The 20,665-nt window shown below is 38.5% G+C and overlaps 2 protein-coding genes across 3 annotated transcripts; one reads left to right on the top strand and one right to left on the bottom strand.

The window, feature by feature from the left end:
- Window positions 1-7,206: 7,206 nt before the first annotated feature.
- Window positions 7,207-14,157, bottom strand: LOC126790996 (protein CHUP1, chloroplastic). 2 transcript variants are annotated; one of them, XM_050517386.1, is made up of 8 exons: window positions 14,042-14,157; window positions 10,260-10,850; window positions 9,509-9,925; window positions 9,285-9,416; window positions 8,737-8,918; window positions 8,536-8,647; window positions 8,127-8,270; window positions 7,207-7,686 (listed from the first exon to the last, which is right to left on the bottom strand). In XM_050517386.1, the coding sequence occupies exons 2-8, from the start codon at window positions 10,818-10,820 to the stop codon at window positions 7,573-7,575; spliced, it is 1,662 nt and encodes a 553-aa protein (XP_050373343.1). In that variant the 5' UTR covers window positions 10,821-10,850; window positions 14,042-14,157; the 3' UTR covers window positions 7,207-7,572. The 2 variants fall into 2 exon arrangements, with proteins under 2 accessions (XP_050373343.1, XP_050373342.1); XM_050517385.1 differs by lacking the exon at window positions 14,042-14,157 and adding an exon at window positions 11,048-11,287.
- Window positions 14,158-15,746: 1,589 nt separating this feature from the next.
- Window positions 15,747-17,347, top strand: LOC126790865 (60S ribosomal protein L30). The gene is made up of 4 exons (XM_050517224.1): window positions 15,747-15,933; window positions 16,034-16,135; window positions 16,932-17,000; window positions 17,103-17,347. Exons 1-4 carry the CDS (start codon window positions 15,807-15,809, stop codon window positions 17,141-17,143), a joined length of 339 nt encoding a protein of 112 aa, XP_050373181.1. The 5' UTR covers window positions 15,747-15,806; the 3' UTR covers window positions 17,144-17,347.
- The last annotated feature ends 3,318 nt before the right edge of the window (window positions 17,348-20,665 follow it).

The following is a 20,665-nucleotide window of genomic DNA, read 5'->3' as shown; positions in this document are numbered from 1 at the left end:
CTTCAAGGAAGTCTCAGGATTTGCCGGTGTCTTGGCTTCGTAAGACGTAATCTTTTTCTTGCCCTTGTTCTTAGCGACTTCGCCATCTTTCACATCAACGACTTTGTCAGTTATGTTTGTTGCGGCTTGCACCATCAAGATTTCGTGTATGTTGTGCGTGCTTGGCACTCCTTTATCATGAATTGTGATCCACGGACCTGCCCTGTTCCGTTTGGGGTTGGGAACTTCATGAGCATTATATATCCCGCGATGAAGGTCCGCATTCGGTTGAGAGTATGCCGACTGATTATCCTGTTGTAAGAACTATAGGCATCAACTACGATGAACTCAGCTTCGATGCAGACTGTGCATGGCACAGCTCCAATGTGTACTGTCATGTATTCCGAGCCCAGAGGTTGGGTTACGTCCCTAGAAAAGTTGATCAGTGGTTCGTGGTCTTGCACTAGCTTCTTACCTCTACGCTCCATCTTTTCGTAGCATCCCTTCAAAAGAACATTAACTGCGGATCTCGTATCGATCATCATTTTGCCCACTTCCCACTGTCCACCTAAGACTGCATCTATGAGGAATGCGTCGTCGTTGGGTAGGGAGATGCCGATTTCCTCCTATTCGGTGAAGGTAATTTGTTTCCATCATTCCTTCTGCCTTTTGGCATTTCCCCCTGCAATGGCGCACACTTGTCTCGGGTGATGGCTGCGAGTGAAGCGCTTTTTCGCACGGTTGGACATGCTTGTCATTGAGGCTCCACCCTCGATTACGTTGATGCAGCGCAGGTTCTCAACCGCCGCCACAACGTTCTGCTATGCTCTTGGATGCACATCCCTAACTCTCGTATCACCGCTGGCTCTCATTGCGTGGAGGGTTTTACAATCATTTTTGTTATGGCTCCTATTCTCATGGAACTTGCACCACTTAACAGTATATGCCCGGCTTGAGGGTATTGTGGTCTCTCTGGCTTTCTCAATGTCTTCTTGTGCTTGTGGAAGAAATCTTCAAGGGTTTCTTCCCTCGGCGATGTTCGGTCACCGGGGCGACCCGTCACGTTAATTTGACGAAAGTTTCAATTGTCACTCACGGCATTCGCCGCCCTGCCTACTGTGTTTATCCCCCCCCCAAACGATCATGATTACGCCAATCGTGGAAATTTGATTGTTACCAATCCCTCTTCCTTCCTTTATTGGTCCTCATTGGCTGGAAAAAGCTCGCGCTGTGTGGGGACCATGCCTGGAGGTATAGACGAATGCGTCGCACTACTCTTATCTAATGGCAAGAGCGTTTTCTTTTCCATGTAGGTTACACACTCTGCTTGAGCATACCGTACCGCCTATATCATGATTCCATCATAGGTGGTGTCACGCATCAACAAGCGTTTTTTTAGGTTGCGGCAATTGGATGCGGTTGTCTGCCATCTCATGACAAAAGCACCCAATGTCTCTTTACTTTCTTACTTCACCTGGAACAAGCCGTCCGTGGTGTGTGCTATGCCATCCATGAAGATGAACCTGTTAAGGAACGACGTGGTCAGCTGCGCGAACGAATCCATGGAATTTGCTGGCTGCTCGAAAAACCAATTAATGGAGTCACCATCCAATCTCTCGTTGAATAAGTGTCAGAGTATTGCATCATCGAATTCTCTACTGGCAGTGACTCTTGAAATTGTCGATGTGCTGGAACGGGTCTCCCTCACCCGTGTACGGCATTATCTTCGGGCTCTTTGACTATGGCGGGCGGACAGTGTTCATGATGCGCATGGTAAAGGGACCTGGCATGGCTGCGAATATTAGTTGGCAACATGGATTGACATCCCGCTGCTCTATGGCAGTCAGCCACTGTAGTATTAGGGGCAGTGTGTGGTCGTGAGCGGGAAGTTACACTCATACTCCCTTCCTCGTGGTTGCGAATGCGCTTGGGGGATGGAGGTCGTTTCCTAGAAATGCTCAGATTAACTTGATCTCTCCCTTTTGATTGTGCGCTGCCCTTGCGATGTGACTCCTCTTGTTGCCGACTGCGTTCGGCCTTTGCTAACTGCGCTCTCATCTTGTCAAGTGCGGCCTGTAAAGCTGCAACCTTCTCGCGCTCAACCGCCTCTCGCTGCTTACTCTCGGCGAGGTCTTTTGACATGCTCGCTAACCTTGCGGCGGCAACGGGGTCGAGTGTTGCGCTAGGGGTGGGGGTGAGGATTATGAAATCTTCATTTGGGGAGGGCAGGGTATGGTTTAACCTAAGGTTTGTGATCTCCTCCACGTGACTATCGGCCGGGTTGGGTGGCAGGGAATTAGAGGTGCTCATTTTTAAATGCAATTTCTTTGTGAGGTGTTGCATGTGTGTCACAGGAACTTTTTGTTACAGTGTCCCACAGACGGTGCCAATGTTATACTGTGTTGTGGCAATATACTCCACTACTCATGTACTGAGTTCGTTGTGCTCTTTGCTCTCTTTCCTGTCACAAGTAACACAACTCGTCAGTATGGAGATCACGACGACGTAGTCTTCAACTCTCTGATGCTTAACTCAGATATGTAGTAAATTATGCAGAGTAACAGTAAGTAGTTGGGATTGTTTGCCTTATGAGATCAAGGATTTGACCTTTAATAGTTGAGTTGAGGTAGATCATTCACTCATCCTCTGATGTGGGACTTAGTCCAGTTGAGGTGTTCTCTAGAGCCTCCTTTGAGGTGCGCGTGTGGGCATGTCCGTAACTGGTTTGAGCCGCAGAGCGGCTCGTTACACAGCTGGCGCAGCTGGCTCCATGCATGTACTGCAGGGTTGGGTTGCTTTTGAGCCCAAGTGTGCTAATAATCGCGCTGATTATGGCTGGGCATAAGCCTATGCCAACAAAAAGTAAAACAACTCAATTATACGAGTATTTATATCAATGGTAACACCATCTACGGGTGTTATAGACTACCGTGGCTTTTCTGTGTACATTTTCCTGATGTAACTATGAACTATTTAGATTGTGAAATTGTAATATCCCATATTGGCCAACGAAGATGGGGTGATGTGCCTTATATGTACATAACACGAGACCTTTTGGGGACTCAAAGACTTCGGAGGGGATGAGAACTCCGAAATTAACCTTGCTCGGGCTAGAGCAATCCCAGGATGAGTGACCTACTGGGAAGTTGTTCATGAGCTCCCAGAAATAAAACCGTGAGGGCTATGTCCAAAGTAGAAAATATCGTGTTACGGCGGAGCAAGTCCCGAGATGTGACAATTTGGTATCAGAGCCACTCTGCCGTGTGGTGCGAGTGTGCCGACGAGGGTGTCGGACTCCTAACGGGGGTGGATTGTAATATCTCACATCGGCCAACATAGAGGGGGTGATGTGTCTTATATGTATGTGCCCACTTCCATCTAACACAAGGCCTTTTGGGGGCTCAATGGCTTCGGAAGGGATGAGAACTCTGAAGTTAAGCTTGCTCGGACTAGAGCAATCTCAAGACTTAAAATTTAGAGTAGTGCTACATGCACCAAATATTTTTACAAAAAAAGTAATGGGTGCGGTTATTACCACTCCACATTCTCTTTTCGTCCACGTATATTTTTTTCGATTTTCAAATTACTTTCACTCAATTAATGCCTAAATTGCCCATTTTTCAATAATACTTTGTTCACCCAACATAATTTTTTCAATTTTAAGCTTGCTTTGTTCACCCTACATTTTCTTCTTACCACAATGTTTTTTCAATTCTAAACTTACTTTGTTTAGATTTCGTTTTAGATTTATTTTGACAATTTCTATTAAGAAAAAACTTGCAATTACTACTACATGATGTGTAAGTAATGTAACTAGGTTTTGTAAATATAAAATAAGATCACATACTGTAATTTTCTCCTTTGTACGTATATCAATAGTATAATTTTGTTAAGTTAAAAATATCAGTTAAGAAAACAAATTTGATCACATTAAAGTCTAAATCCCAACAAAAAAACAAGACCACGTTCTTCAATCTTTTCTTTAGTTTCAATTTTAACTATTTATATATCTATATATAGATATATATATATATATATATATATATATAGAGGAAGGATCAAGAGAGGACATCCTTAATTTATATATTAATAGATGTGTGTTTTGTGAAATAAAGAAAAATGAAAATTACAAATTTAAACAACTTATTGTCTATTAGAGTAATTTTATATCAGAGTATTACAATCTTTCAATAAAACAATATGTTGTATGGTGAACAAAATAGACTGTGAGGTGACAATAGCCTCATTTTATTCTGTGTACCCGCTACACTTGTGGTGTACCCAATCAATCATATTAGGTCATGGTATAATTAACATGCACGCGGTGAAAATGACAAAAGTTTATTTACATATAAGAACCAATCAGAAACAATCATAGTAAAAAATAGACCAATAACAGTAAATGGTACCCCATGTGAAATATGTGGCATGTATATATAATAATTTCTCGAATAAGTAATACCTCAATTATACCTGGCACATGCCATGTTATCACTTTCAATTGTATAATTTCTAACTAGCATATCTAATCATTTTAAATTTTATCATTAGCCAAAAGTTAATAATAATAATAATAATTAAATAACTTCCTTAGTAGAAAAGTTGATGAGATGAATCTAGAATTTTAGACTTATCAAATTTGGTTTTACCAATTCCAAGCGTATTCTAAATTCCAGAATTGAACATCAAGGCTGCTCTTGTTGTTCGTATATAAAAAATGTGCTCTTGTTGTTGTTTAATTAGATCGTAACCTTCCTCACATACGCATTCTAAATTCATATCTACATTGTATTGTATTTTTATTTTTATTTCTAATGTTCTTTATTGAATTTTCAGTTTGATTCGTTTATTTATTTTTCATGCAAAATTGGAACGAGTTTCCTAACCTAAACTTTTTAGAGGAAAATCATCAACGATTTTTATATCATCAAAGACCAGAGTAGCCATTACATACCTCTTTGCTAAAAGTATCAATAGACAGGAGGTCATGAGAGAACTCATAATTGGTACATAGTATAGATCTATCTACTAGAAATCTAGATTGCCATGATTGAAAATAACTAAAATGCCTATTCTAAGACTTATAAAGCACAATAATAGGCATACATAAAAGGCTAAATTGAAAATTTGAGCTTAGACTCAGACCCTAAAGCCCAGGCCAAAACCCAAACCTCACTATGGGAAACCCTAGTTGGAGACGTCATCAACATCAGACTATCACCTGGAGGCCACCTGGAGGCCACCTGTCGACGTCGATCACAACCTTTGCCAGAGACATCAGCACCATCATTGCTGCTGGAAGACAGCAAATTAAGATCCCCAACCTAGAAGCTTCGGCCACCTTCACCATGAAAAGAAGGCAACCAACATTGCCATAACTGTCGATTGTTCGCAACCAAAGGTCAGATTGACGAACAACAGAACTGGATGGAACAAACCGCGACCAAAAGAAGGAGAAGAAGCCACCTTCATGACCGACGGTGATAGTAACAGGCCCTGCTCGGAGGAGGAGTGCTGCAAATTGAAAGTTGGTATAACAAGAGCAGCCAACATAGCTACCAGACACCAGCGGCTGCGCAAGGAAGAGCGCTAGAGCACGCGTGGTTAGAGAGAATAGGGCACTAGGGTTTTCCATGTGTTAATCAAATTGTTTAATTGGAAATGGAGCTTTGGTGTGTATATATACTAGCAAATCTTCCGGCACTTTGCTGCGGGTTGTAAATCATAGATAAATTTCATCCAATCAATTTTGAGATTTCAAGACTTTCCAAAATTGCAGGATTGAAATAAAAACCAATTAAAACAGATACTCCCTCCAATTTTTTATATAGGCCGTTTTAGGTTTTAGGTTTTGAGTTTTGTTTCTATAAGTCGTTTTAGCTTATATTTCTTAATTTATTCATGAGCCACAATAATGACATAGATAAAAGAATTTCATTGTGGGAATTTGTATCCATTCTCATGCTATTTGTCTTTCCAACTACTAATTACTACTCCTTCATTAAAGATACTCCACTATCATCATCCTTTTTCCCCTTCAAATTGCTGATGCTTCATTCTAAAACTTGAAAGTTGGTACATAAAAAATTGTAAATGAAGTTATGTAATTTCAGTTTTGGCTAAGTTGAAAGTTTTGATACATAAAACATTTTGAGTTGAAATTTTTCTCCCGGCAATTTTCATTATATTTGGAGTAGGTTTTTGAATTTCAAGTTGGATTGCTGCAATAATTATAAAGAATGTGAAAACGTTTGGTGAAGTGAAGAGTAGTAATAAGGCACAGGGAAAAGAGAAAAGTGATTGGTAGATTAAATGTAATTAAGAGCAATGAAGCCTTAAATAGGGGTTATATTGGCATTATAATTGTTTCTTAATCTCTGTGCAAACTCCTTAAACGACTTATATAAAAAATCAGAGGGAGTAAGAAGCTTGCTTAAATTCCTCAGCGATCTTAGATTGTTTTTTAGTTAATTCCCTTGGGTGAATTTATTAATGAGAGAGAGAGAGAGAGTACAGTGATGCGTGAGGATTCGTGGAGAAAGAAAAACCCAACAGCTGTTAACCCAAACTGCAGCAAACAACCGGCCCTACCCACTCCCAGGCTGGTACTGTTCATTTTTTCGTTACTGCAGCTAGATGACTTCACGCATAACATAACAGCCACACTACAACCCGGCCCAGCAGGCCGCTACTGTTCACTACTGTAGCTATACTGTTCCAAAACAGACTCACGTATAATATATAGTAAATATGTTAGAATCTTGTTCTTTTATCTTCAGTTTTATCAAAATGAATTTTTTTATTTTCATTTTTGATTTGTACTTTTAGATTAACAAGCATTTAATAGCTTTACGAATACTGTACATGTTGGAAATTATTAAGGTTAGGATGATGATATGACCCATGCCACATCATTTGGTATATATTTTTTGTATAATTTTTTTGTGTCTTTAGTATTTTCCTAAATTTTAAGGCAATTTGTATTTCTAAAAAAATAAAAATATAATTGTTGACAAAACTCAGATCAGGCTGCAACTCGGCCAGCTACGATGACAGTGAAGGACAGTTCAATCTCGATCAACTCTGTGAGGGCAGCAACAAAGCGTTGATCAACGTAGTCAATGTATAAAGAAAGTTGAGCAGCAACCAGCTAACGTTCTCGCCAAGAATGATTGAAGCTTTTGTAACGTGTTGCTGAAGTAACACAACATTTTAACAAGAAAGCTATGTATGAACCAAGGCAGTTGAGCAAGGATTTTATTCAATGCGCCGTAGAACTAGTTGAGCTCGCACAATCAGTGTAATGTCTTATTACATATGAAAATTAAATACAGTGTGAACATTTGTTAAGTATAACTAGTATACCATCAGCAACTGTTAGTTGACAGCAGGGACATTGGATGGTGGTGAAGAGAAGCAACTCAATTCGTTTGCAAAGCTCAGTTTGCAGGCAGCGAGATTCTGCGAGCTTTGCTTAAGTTGAGAGATGAGGCTCTTGCAAAGGTGAGAAATGCACTGAATGGATTGGAATATTAGATGACTGCCTGCACATAATTTTCCCAAATGGCAGCAAGAACTCTGATTGTAGCTTGTTTAGGATGATGCTATGCCTGCCAATAGCTCTTGTGAACCTCCTACATGTCTCGGTACTCGCTGTCTTATCTCTTCAAAAGCACATAATGTCTCAGAGTCCAGACCTCCGGCAAACTGCACAAAAAAATATACATCAGGAAACACCAAAAGAGATATCAAGAACATGGTAGGCGGCCCTAGGCGGCGATTTTTAGAACATTGGGTAGATCAGATGAAGATCAAATAGAGTGACTCATTGCTTTAAAACGAGCTTAAGTATAAACACCATGAGCATGCTTTATATGCCATAATTGTTATCATTATGCTTTTCTTGGTAATACAGATGAATTATTTAGCTTACTTAAAAAACGGGTAGAGAGATTCAGTTTTGAAGGGATAAGAAGCACTGATATTATGACATATTTGTCATGTTACAACTTACAACAGTCCATATCCAGTACAACCCAACTTGATTCTCCTGATCCATTAACTTACTGGCTCCTTGTTATATAGGTTGTTCAGAGTGTCAGGTCATATCCATAACATAGCAGAAATATTAGTGGTTGAAGGATTACCTGGTGTGCCCTATATGCAAAATTCACGCCTTGAACCAGAAGAGATTCTTGACTTGATTCTCTGTCTGAATACCGTAGGGATTCGAGCTCCAATGTAACTCTCTTCATGTAAATTTTAGCCAAAATCATGGAAGCCTGCTTTATCTGCACATTTTCGTAACAACCCCAATTCAATTGAATCACAATGTATTATAAACATGTTCCGTTGTACTAATAAAAATGTGCACAAGGATGTAGAAAAGTTATCCAGGCATCAGCTGACAGGTGACGAAATTAAAAAACAGATTTAGGTCACCAAGAATGAAGAGATATACTAATTTACCCATAAGGTAGAGATACTATGAAAGGTCTGCGTCATTTATATATATCATTTTCCGCTCCAATTATAGAATGCACAAAAGGTTCATACCTCACTCACAATCCCTGAATCAAGCATCCAGTTAGTTGGAATTTTGCATTCCTGATAAGAATGCATAACTGAATTTCTCAACTTGATTAATCTTTGAATGCTTCGCTCCGACCTTAACAATGACACGAATGAAGGAAAAGTCACCATTATGCACCTAGAAATTGTAGGACCTTTATGCGTAAACAAGATCATATTTCTTACTTGTCTAATAAGCCGGCCATCTTCTTCAAGGCAGCTGCACATTGAATGGTGGTGTCATCCTTATAAGAACAAATTTCACTTTCCAACAATTTAAGGTCACGATATTCTATTGCAGCTTCTCGCATGGCATCAGCTTTCTTCTCTGGCCACTTAAAGTGCTTTAATACAGCACGTTCATCAGCCTGTACAAAACACGAGGACTAAAGTTTATCCACCTATTATGTTGTATGTGTAAATTTGGAGAATAATCTTTAAAATCAATAAACGAGTTGAACCATGTATATGGTTCTGAAGATTTCCAAACTCTAGGTGACTAGAAGATGATTACCACATAAATCTCCATCTGTGGGAGGAAAGAGATTACTGCTAGACACAATACCAGTTTGTTATACTTAGATGTTCGTCTAGCAATTCTCTCATTAGCATATCCAATATAGTTTAAATTGGCTCTAGAGAATCTTGCCTTCTACTTTTGGAAAGGTAAAGGATATGTGATTCTTAATTGATTTGGTACAATCAAATATAGTAGCATAGGCAATCAATATTACCAAAGATGCAAGTTCTCCATCAAGCCAATCCACAAAGTTAAGAACGTCCTCAATATCTTTATAGGCAGCAGCCAGAACCTTATGGATAAGGCCATTGATGAACTCTCCTTTTGTTTCAACATCTGCCTTTATCTGCAAAAGAAAAATCATGTGCTTATAAATATTATTCAAACTACAGCACAATTAAATGAAGTGAATTCAATAACAAATTTTTATAATCTTACGGCTATCAGATGTGCTGATCGATTTTGAATTTCACCAACAATACTATTATGTGCACTTATAGCTCCTCGTTTCTGATGGCTTCTAGATTCTGGAGAGTCCCTCTTCACCTCTTGCTTTCTCAAGGAGTGATAAAACTGTACAAGCTCTGGAGCCTTTTGAGTGGCTGACACCCTCGCCGAGGGCTGAGGTGGAGGTGGTGGTGGTGACCTGAGTAATGGAAGTGGAGGAGGTGGAGGTGGTGAAAATGTGGCTACAACTCTAGGAATTACAGGTGGTGGTGGGGGTGGAGGTGATGCTACTTTAATAGGACTTGATTCAATCACTGCCTCTTTCTTTACTACAGAGCATTCCAATTTGTTGGCAATGAGTTTCTGAAGGTCTTTAAATTTAGGAGTTTGGTAGCCATTTGACTCCCTCTACATCCAGCCAAAAGAAAATAATTAAAATTACATACAAAGGTGAACAACCAAATTGAAGTTTATGCCACAATCAAAATAAGAACATGAAGACTTGCACACATAAGCATAAGAACATGAAGAACAGCACTTGCTAAAATTATACTGACACAAAACTAAAACTGCATATTTGATCAACAAAACTAAATTTTCAGCTACATTCAAATACTAATAACATGTACCACAAGAAAATAAAAATTGAAAATAAAAACAACTAAGAACATGGAGAACAAAGACACCATCTTTTACATGCAAAACAATCAGAGACTTATGATATTAAAGGTCAAGTCCTTACCTGTTGAGGAGAGTTTAAAGCTGCAATCTTTACTTCAGCAGCAGCAAGATTCTCACCAAGCTTTCTATTCTGTGACTGCAATTCCAAATTCAAACCCTTTTCCTTGTCCAATTTTGCCTTCAACCCCAAAACCTCAGCCTGCAAATTCATGATCAAACTCTCACTCACTTCAATCTTTTCCTGCATTTCCTTCATTTTCCTCTGTGGATCATCCTCATTCCTACAATTGGCCTCCATAACAGGCCTCTGCCTCCTGGGCTTAGCAAATTGCTCAACAACTAGGGTCTTTCTACTACTACCCACAACTTTAAACTCCTCAAGTTCCTTACATTTCTGAGATCCCAACACCAATTCTCCAGATTTAGGCTTGTTCTGCAAAAGAGCCCTCCCAATGCTCCTGGAATCACTGCCATTACTCACATCTGGAGTCACTGATTTTGCTTTGGAGGGTCTTTGAGTTGGAGTTTGAGATTCCCTTGCCTTAGAGGAAGCTCTGAGATGAGACATGTTGGTGGAATTTTTGCTCTGAATCTTTGTTGAAGCTCCTTGCTTTGTACTCATGACTTAAAGATGGTGTCTTTTACAATAAACCTGCAACAGACATTTAAGTAGGAATGAGCTTCTGTTAGATTCTGTCGAAGCCGCCAAGCTACCTATTATGGGGTCTGTGGTTGACTATTAAAGCTTTCATCTTTTTCATCATCGGCCCCTTAAAAACCCACCACAATCTGAAATTCTCAAGCAAAACTAGTAAAGCCAAATGGGGTTGATACCAAAAACACTCCTACCCTTTTAGATTCTGAGAAGAACAACTAGAATGTATGTACCAATGTGATTGTGTTTCCTTGTGGATTTGTGAGGCTTTTCTTTTATAGAATCCAATAAACCAGTCTTTGTTACACAACTTTTGGCCTTATATTTCCTGCATTCAAGGGTTGAAAACAAGGGCATTTTGTATTGGTGGTGCTCTTCTTATAAATCTGTGATGTGCCATTGATGCTCAGGTTGTTTGTACCACTGAAGATACTAAATAGGGTCCGTGACACATGGGACAAGAACACAATTTAGTACTTATGAATGCTGATACTGATTGGAAATTGACGACCAATTACTGCTGGTATGAAAAACTTTATGAATTTGAGTACAAGATTTTCAAAAATTATAGCAAAATGGTGATGAGAGATTGAGAGTTCTCAATGCGTAAAGACCAATCATAAAAGAGACATTTTGAGTATTCATTCCAAGATGTCTTCTAAGCACAAACTGCTCCCCTCTACAAATGGCTGGTTGGTTCCAAGGTCACAATAATGGGGCATTATTATAGTCTAAAACTCTCAAATCTCAATGATGGACAAATAAATTCCTCTGGTTTAATTATGATGGAGTTGGTGCTTCTTGTTTGATTTGCTGTCCATGTTATCCTTCTACAAGTTATGTGTTTTTTCTGTATTTTATTTATGAGTAAAGTTATGTGCTTTCAAATAATATATAGTAAGCGGGCGGTATCTCTTGTGTGGTTTTGTTGTTGAAAACCTAAAGTAGAACATTTGATAATGCTATGCTTCTTGTGCTATCCACCATGCACAGCTTTTTCATTCAGTTGTGTGTGACTCAAAGTCGATCTATGCGCACTATTGGCTTTATGGCGTTGGATTTCCCTTTTGATGTAAGGGAGAATTATAGAATGGTATACAGACTATACTCTGATAGGAATCATAGGATGGAGCCATTGGTCGGAGGTCCACAATGATCTAAACCCTATAGTAATGAGGACAAAGGATATTGTCAATAATACAGTACTTGGGGTGATCTACAAAATAATTTTTACAAAAGCTAAGTCGGAAGCATTTAAGCCCTTAAGCATGCAATAACTAAATGTACTGTATTAAGTAAACATTGTATACGTACATTACCAAATTCATGTAACTATATCCTCGTATCATACCTTTAGAAGTACTTGATCTAGAACTATATAGTAGTATAGTAGAACATTGTTAAATTAATACCTTAATAATTAATAATCTCATTAAAATAATACTTTTTGCTGGTTCCAATTCGGGACTAACGTGTTAAATTAATAATTCGCTATATTTGTAAGATAATAGAAGTTAAAGAATTCATATAGACCCCATCGAATATATAAATTGATAATGACATAATTTATATAATAAATTTTACATTATTGAGGATTTTATTGAAAATTTTGTTGACTTAATTATCATCAAATAAAAATAATATAATATATCGAATAATATAATATTTTGAATAACGGTATCCATAATAAATTAAACAAGGTGATGCATGAACGAATTAAAACATTTTTTATTCGAAAAAGTGAAATAAAATATTTATTATGCTTTGATAAATTAGTAAGTTATTAATTAAATTAATAAATTAATAGGTTGATACATTAGGAAATGCTCCAAAAGTGAGCTGAAATAGTTACCTCTACGTCGAGAATTTATAACCTTAAGTTTCTTCATTATTGTCAAAGTAACAACCATATATATTATACATATCCAAAACCAATTATTCCACCTCTTCAAACAAATTTTTTTTCCACAATCACCAAATCCACCATTGGCTATTATATTGGATCAAGATGTATAACATGAATCATGAACCTATGGATTGGACCGGGGGGGGGGGGGGGGGGTAGGGGGCGAATTGTAGTTTGAGCCTTTGAGGGAGTTAAAAGCCATCATATACCCTTGCTTATCCCTCACTACTTGATACTCTTTCTCTTGTGCCTTTTTTTTCCCCGTACTATTGTCATGAACTTGGTGAATCATAAAAAAACAACTCAAAAGTAGTTAAGTAGTTAAACAATAAGGCAAGGGTTCGAATTAGACCATCTCCACCTCATGCTTATTAAGGGCTAGAAGGCTATAATTTAGCACTTCCCATCTCAAATCCTAATAATTAAAAAGTTAAAAGACTAATGAGAGGGTTAATAAGTACCGTTAAATGTTATTAGACTTTTGTATTGAATATATCCTCATAAGTTAAACCCACTTTGACACTATGATCAATGTATTAAGTCAAAACTATGTGACTATAGATAACATCTTATGCGATATCTATCTAATTTTGATTAACATTCTATAACTAGGCCAGCAAGTTTAACAGTAGCTTGATTGTTTTGAATCCTCTGAGAATCACTGAAATTGATGCAGGTAGGAATGCATTTATGTATAAATTATAGATAAGTTAACCAGGAGTGCTTCCCGATCGAGCTCTGAATTTTAGGGGGACTTAAAATTGATTGATCGATGCATACACCAATACATGCCTTGCCAGTTAAGGGTTGAGAGTTGGGACATGAACCTACGATTCTACGAACCCGTGAAATTTAAACAACCTCTATCGATCGACGTCTATCGATATATACTTAACTAGCAACAACACTGCATGTGACTATACAGTGAGAACCTGTGATCAATCTGTGATTCTGTGATCGACAACATCTGCATACTTATGCATATGCCCTAATCAATGAGCAGACCATGCATGTAACAGTAGCATAAATATGGACCAAGGATCAGAGGAGGATCGGACCACCTAAAACATGCATATGGGGGACTTAGTTTGTTCTGGTTTTAATCTTCAGTTGGATACAGATCGATGACTCGAACTAGTGCTATCCAATTAAAGATTTCAGCTCGTCAAATCGTCATTAATTGATAAACAATATTGAAAACCGCATTTCGGTTAATTGATTGGTTTGGCTGCTTGTAGTGCATCAATGAAAATGCAGGCCGAATAAGTGGCAATTGGCGTACCTGAAGGCCGAAGATCGACATGTATATATGAATCCATCGTCTGCTGCCATGCCTATATATCATCAAGCTCTACTCATATATGTAGTAGCTAGCTACAAATCGATCATCGTGTAGTTAGCTAGTGATTAATGTATCGAAAATAGGATGAAAATTGAGCAGCTTGCATTGGGAGTAGCTAGCAATGAATATAGGTCGATCAGATAGCTAGAGAACTCGGGGAAGATTTTCTTTGAAGGATTTGGTTGTAATACTTCAAAGATATATATCAGCTAGAGTTGGAGTACTGTCATTCGCCGATGTTCGTCAGTTGCAACTTCACATCACAATATCACATAATGAGTGGTACGTGTTAATGTTTCCATTAGTATGATATGCATTGATTGTGACAAGAATTTCATACAGTAATGTTGCTTTCCTTCTAACTTATCGACTCCATCAGCTTCCAGAACTACTGTAGTCGTCTGTAGGATCGATCTTACGTTTGATTATAACTGGAAGAATGTAAATAACGATCATATATGTGCATGCATAATTTATAATCCCCTTGTTTAATTATCAACATACGAAATTACGAATTATCCTGGCTAGTCTAATCGGCATTGTAGCTAGCTTCTGTACGTCTTTTTCATTATATGGCTGGTCCGCTCTGCTTCGTCAATATTCCATTTGTACGTACTTATTAATTGTTTTAGCTTACTTAACACTCGTTTATCTCAATATAATGATCGATCGATTTGTCACTTGTCGCTTGTGTACCAAGCAATAACCGACCATTGAAGTCTTTCCATTTCTTGGTAAACATTATTTGCATATGTCATTGTTGCCATCATCGATCTATTTTGCTATCCATAACAAACAAACTTGAGCAATATGCTTGCAAAGTTGGCATTATACAATCAGTTACTAGGTTCCCAATTTGAGAATCGGTCTAAGCATCCCACTCTAGCTAGATATCAAGGCCGGCCTTCAATGTATTTGTGAGAATTCAGCCGTATATATTCTTGTATAATGAGAGAGAGAGAGAGAGAGAGAGGAAAAATAAAAAGCCATGCTACCTTTGAGGTTTGTTAGGCCATCTCAAATAAGAGCGTTGGGGGCTACAATGCTAATTTGTAGCACTAGTCGTTTTCAACCCACATTGTTTAGATGCTAAATTTTAACCATGAAATACTTAAATTTGATCGTACCTTAAAATTTTGTCGAGGACCTACCTCTTCAAACCATCCACCTATTTTAAATCAAGATGAATTCTTCCTAATTTTATGTTTGAAGAAGCAGCAAATGAAGAAAATTTGCCAACGACCTTTGCATGCAAATGGAAAAACAATTGCACAAGTTTCATTGAGGGCTTGCCGTAGAGTTCTAGCTTTTTCTCCCAACCATCATCTGCTCAAACTTTCAATCAACAGCTAGTAGTAACTAACCAAGAGAATTGAGCAACGACTATTTCTTATATTTCTTTTTGCTCTTTCTCCTCTAGGAGACTAGGAGACATTGTGGAATGTTTTCAAGTACAATCAGAAGAATTATTTTGTCTTCCAAAAAAAAAAACCCATCCTAAAAATCGTGAGCTAGGTGCTAGGTAATGTCCGGCCCAAATTTGCTTGTATCCAACTGGCCCATACCCAAAACGTCAAAACTTAACCCTCTGAGCCCTTCCTATATAAACCAAATCTAGCTAAACCCTAAGAGCTCTTGTTGTCTCGCCGCTTTGGACTGAGGAGGAAGAAGAAGAAGAAGAAGAAGAAGAGAGCTTCATCCAACCATGGTGGCTGTGAAGAAGACGAAGAAGACCCATGAGTCTATCAACAACAGACTCGCTCTCGTTATGAAGAGTGGCAAGTTCACGCTGGGTTACAAGACTGTCATCGACACTCTTCGAAACTCCAAAGGTAATTGAAAAAAAATTCAATCTTTCTGATTTGTTTGATTTGGGTTTTGAATTCTCGATGTGGGTTTTGATTTTTGTTTTGTGATGGGGGTGAATTGCAGGGAAGCTGATTATAATCTCCAACAATTGCCCTCCTCTGAGAAAGTCGGAGATCGAGTACTACGCTATGCTTGCCAAGGTTGGAGTTCACCACTACAACGGAAGTAAGTCTTCTTTTCTCCGTTTTGCTGTTTAATTGGTTTGTTCATTGTATCTGAGATGTTGTGAATATGTAGAATAGTAGCTCATTTAAGTTAATGTGTGTGTATTAGTTGAATCTGAATGGGGAATTATTGAGAAAATTTCAAAGAAGTTAAAATGGAGCCCATAGCTACTGAGATGATATACTGATTGAGTACTTCAATACAAAGTGTCGATGAGTGTTACCTTTTGGTTGTAGGTGTAACCTACCTGCTATTTTCTATGTCAGGAAGAATGAGGACTTGTTTTTGAGTATCATATAGCTTATTGTTGCCTCTTCCCAATTTGATTTAGTTCAAAAGTCTAGGGAATTGATTTTGGTGTGTTGGGGAATCAGATTTTGTTAATCATTAGAATATTTGTAATGATTGGATGTAAGGTGTATATGGCACTTCCACTGATTCTGTTTCTCTTTTGTTTGGAGTGGACTTAGTTCTCTGGAACGTATAAAGTGTTGTTGCTATTTGGGCTCATTTTCTTCTCTAGAATGAATGAGAAACTCTAATTCTCTGCATAATACAATTGTTTAGATGGTGGTTTTTGTTTTCTTTGTAACTCCTCCAGCATTGTAGTTGATTGATTCTCACAAATTATTCCCTTTGATATCTTGCAAGTACAAGTTGATGAAAATTTTCTGTTAGTGTGCTTTTGTTTAGGATGCTCCTTTTTGCCACCATTGTATCTTTTGGTGACATGATAAAAGATTCAAACGTGTTGAACCAAAATTAATTTTAACAATGTAATTTGTTGTGATTTCAGACAATGTTGACCTGGGTACAGCATGTGGAAAGTATTTCCGAGTGTCGTGCCTTAGCATTATTGATCCAGGTACCTTTAATCTCGTGTTCTTGTTTACATCTTATTGTGTTTGTCTCATTCATACAAAGAACTGATATGGCTGACTGGGCCGCTGATTTTGATATTGTTCAGGTGATTCGGATATCATCAAGACACTGCCTGGTGATCAGTGATCTACTGTTGGGTCCCTCTTTTAATCCAAGTATTACGTTCATAGGCTTCTTTGCTCTATCACATGATGTAATACCCGCTTTTGTTTCAAGAGTTTGTTTGCGGTGCTTCTAGTGGTGACTTGATATCAGACTTGATCCTGCTGTTAAGACGAGATTTTGAGTTAATTTTGTTATAATTGGATACAATCAATTTTAATCTCCAAAAAGGCTCTAATAGACTTGGTTTGTGTGATTGGGGCCTATTATAACCCACTCTGTTCATTGGAAAATTGGAAAAAGATTGGCTATTCTCTAAGATTCTAAGGAACTGAGTAAAAAAGAGCAAAACTTGATCTATTACCATGCGAATTCGGAATTGGGTTCGGTAATGAAGCGCTCGGCTCTTGAATGTCTCGAGTGTAGTGGTACCAAATGAGCCATCTCAGGCTTTCCTTTATCTGCAATGACCACTGTAGTACAACCAAGGACTAAAATATCGGTAATTACGGATATATCGAGACTTCAAAAAATGGAAATTTCGACGGAAATATCGATATTGAAAAATAATTGAGAAAATTAATGGAAATTTAAATAAAAATATGGAAATTTTGGATGTAATTTTCAGAGATATTTCTTTAATCAATTGTCTACTATATTTCATAAGAAAATATTGTATAATTTTTAGTCTATAAGGAGTTGTAGTGATTTGAGATGAAACAATCATCGAGAATTCGTAAAAATTGATTTTAAAGTATAAATATCTAATTGACTTGAAAAGAATATAGTGAATAATACATTGTTGAGCTTCTTTCATAAATCATCATCAATTTATATGACAGTAGGTAAGTGGAAGAAAAATCTTAAGAAGAACAAATGAAATAGTAGTGGTGTAACAATGCATTACATCTTTTTATGTATTCATAGTATAGTAAAGTTAACAAAGGAAAGAAATTAAAAATTAGCTAACAATGACTTTTAGTGAATAATAAGGAAGGAAAAAAGAAACTAGTAAAATTAGTTGGGATTAGACAATTTATCAAATGTTTTTTGTAAGATGATATATATCATAATAATTCATAAAAGAACAATAACAGGAATTAGTTGAGATTGTAAAGTCATTGGGTACTTCCCCTCAAAAGCATGTTTGAATTTTATTTTGTGGTGGTGACACATGGCAGAATGAGGTTATGGTGGTGACACGTGGCGGAACGTGTTTATATCGCGATATTTCCCAATAATTTCGAAAATATCGCTTATATTAGGAAATCTCGAAAATATCGGACGAAATTATACTGGTATATAAAGGATGTATCCTTAGGCGAGAAAAACAAAATTATCGCCGAAATATCGACGATAATTTCGTAGCTCGTCCACCGCCGCCCAAAACCCTCCTTTTCTTCCCCTCTACCCTCCCACGGCCTAAGGTCGCCTCCTGCCCCCCTCACACTCCCTCACGCGCCGCCCTAGGCGGTGTACAAATCTCACCTCCTCCTCCTCCTCTGATACTCCTCCAAATCGACAAAATTCAACTACAATCAATCACAACAATCACATTAAACCAATCCTTACCTAGATTGAACTTTGAAACCATCGGAATGTCGCCGGAGAAGCTCGAGATGCCGGCGGGGTCGATTTCATGAGGGGCGAGACCGGCGGCGGCTCCAACTTGCTTGCAGATGGCTTCGGCGATGGTGGTGTGGTCCCCGTGCTCTAGTTTCGCCGGCGACGAGCTTGGACGGCGGAGGAAGTTGCATAATCTTCGATTTGGCGAGGGAGCTTCGGCGCGGCGAACTTAGGCGTGTAGAGGCAGAGGGTGGAAGCAGAAGGCCGTAGATGCTAGATCGCCGGAGGCGATTTTGAGAGAGAGAGAGAGAGAGAGAGAGAGAGAGAGAGAGAGAGAGAGAGAGAGAGAGAGAGAGAGAGAGAGAGAGAGAGAGAGAGAGAGAGAGAGTCGGGAGGGCTGCGGGGGAGAGGAGAGAGAGAAGAAATGAGGGTTTCCGTTTTTGGAAACCCTAGCTCCTAATAATTCATTTTTATACCATTTTCCAAAATCGGAAACTAACTTTCATCACTAATAACTTCCACATACGACATCCGATTAGAACGCGTGACATGTCCACGAAATCATATCGACGAGCTCTACAACTTTCGAGCGACGGAGTAAAAGTCGACCTCCGCGTCTCAGAAACGTAACGATTTTCCAATTTAGCTTTCCGAAGACGGTTTCTATTTTCGATTCGACATCGTCGTGAAGCGAGAAAAATGCGATTTATTAAATTTACCAAGTTTATAAATTTCTAAGAATTCATACAAATTAAACCCGAAAAATCGGGTTATTACAATGGACAAGGTTTCAAAAAAAAAAAAATAATGTCAAATACTAGACATGTGTCCCTTGACCGTATGACATTTGTTGATTAAGGTCGTTAGCTAGGGCAACAGGTAGCCAAAGCTCTTATTCTACACATGTCGTGGGAAGCAGTGGACATGGAAATGAGATGTGGGAAGTAGTGATCTCTGCCCAACTATTTGAGCATTACTTCGCCTTATCCCATCCCTGTAAGTCGTCCTACATTTCCCAAAACCTTATTACTAAAGCCGTGTTTGGTGCGATCATCGAAAAGGACGAAGAGAGAGAGGTGACGAAGAAAGACAACATGGGAAGGTCGAGAAAGGGCTAGCTGCATGAAAGGGAAGGGAGGCCCCAAGAACGTACGTGCACTTTCAGTTTCAGAGGAGTTAGGCACATGACTTGGGGCAAATGGGTGGCAGAAATACTCGAGCCCAAACACGGTGCGAGGCTGTGGCTAGGCACCTTCAACACTTCAACGGAGGGAGCTCTAGCTTATGACGATGCGGCCCGGAAGTTGTACGGTTCCTCCGCCAAGCTCAACTTGTCGGACTAATCCTCCTCTGCCTCCACACAATCATCTTCGAAAGCGAGTTCAGGTTCGAGCACTATCCATGATGGCCGAATCTGCTGATCAAGGAGGAGGTGGTGGTGGTGGTGGGCACAACAAGCATAAAACTTATGCGTGTGATGTGTATGCTGGTTGGAATAATAGCGATAATGGAGAGAATGATCGCCTGTGGGAGACTAGTCATGAGTCGAGTGACGTCTGGTATGGAGTTTGTGGCGAGAGGGGATTCTTAGAGATGAATGATTTTGGAGTTATGATCGTTAATATCCTTAAAATTGAAAAACAAATGGATGGATTGAGTTCTGTCAAACATGAACCGTTCATATTTTTAACAGAAAAAAGCAATTTTGAGGGCGTTAACGATTACACAATATTATAATGATACTAGACGGTAGAGATGAGAATCATTCGATCGAAAAGTGGTGAAAAAATGGAAATATGTATCAAAACAGTGGACCTCCGCAGCTAAAAAAGGTTATATATATAAACTTTTACTATTTACCTACTTGCCATACAGTCCACTATTCTTCAAAAGTCAATAGTAAAAGCATATTTATTTTTAATAGTTCTTTTATTATATATATGAATCCCATTTGTGGGAACTTCCTTCGAGTTAATCTCC

The sequence above is a fragment of the Argentina anserina genome, chromosome 4 (assembly GCF_933775445.1).
Source record: "Argentina anserina chromosome 4, drPotAnse1.1, whole genome shotgun sequence".
Taxonomy (NCBI): Eukaryota; Viridiplantae; Streptophyta; class Magnoliopsida; order Rosales; family Rosaceae; genus Argentina; species Argentina anserina.
Note: the sequence above shows the minus strand (reverse complement) of the source record. Positions and strands in the feature narration are given on the sequence as shown.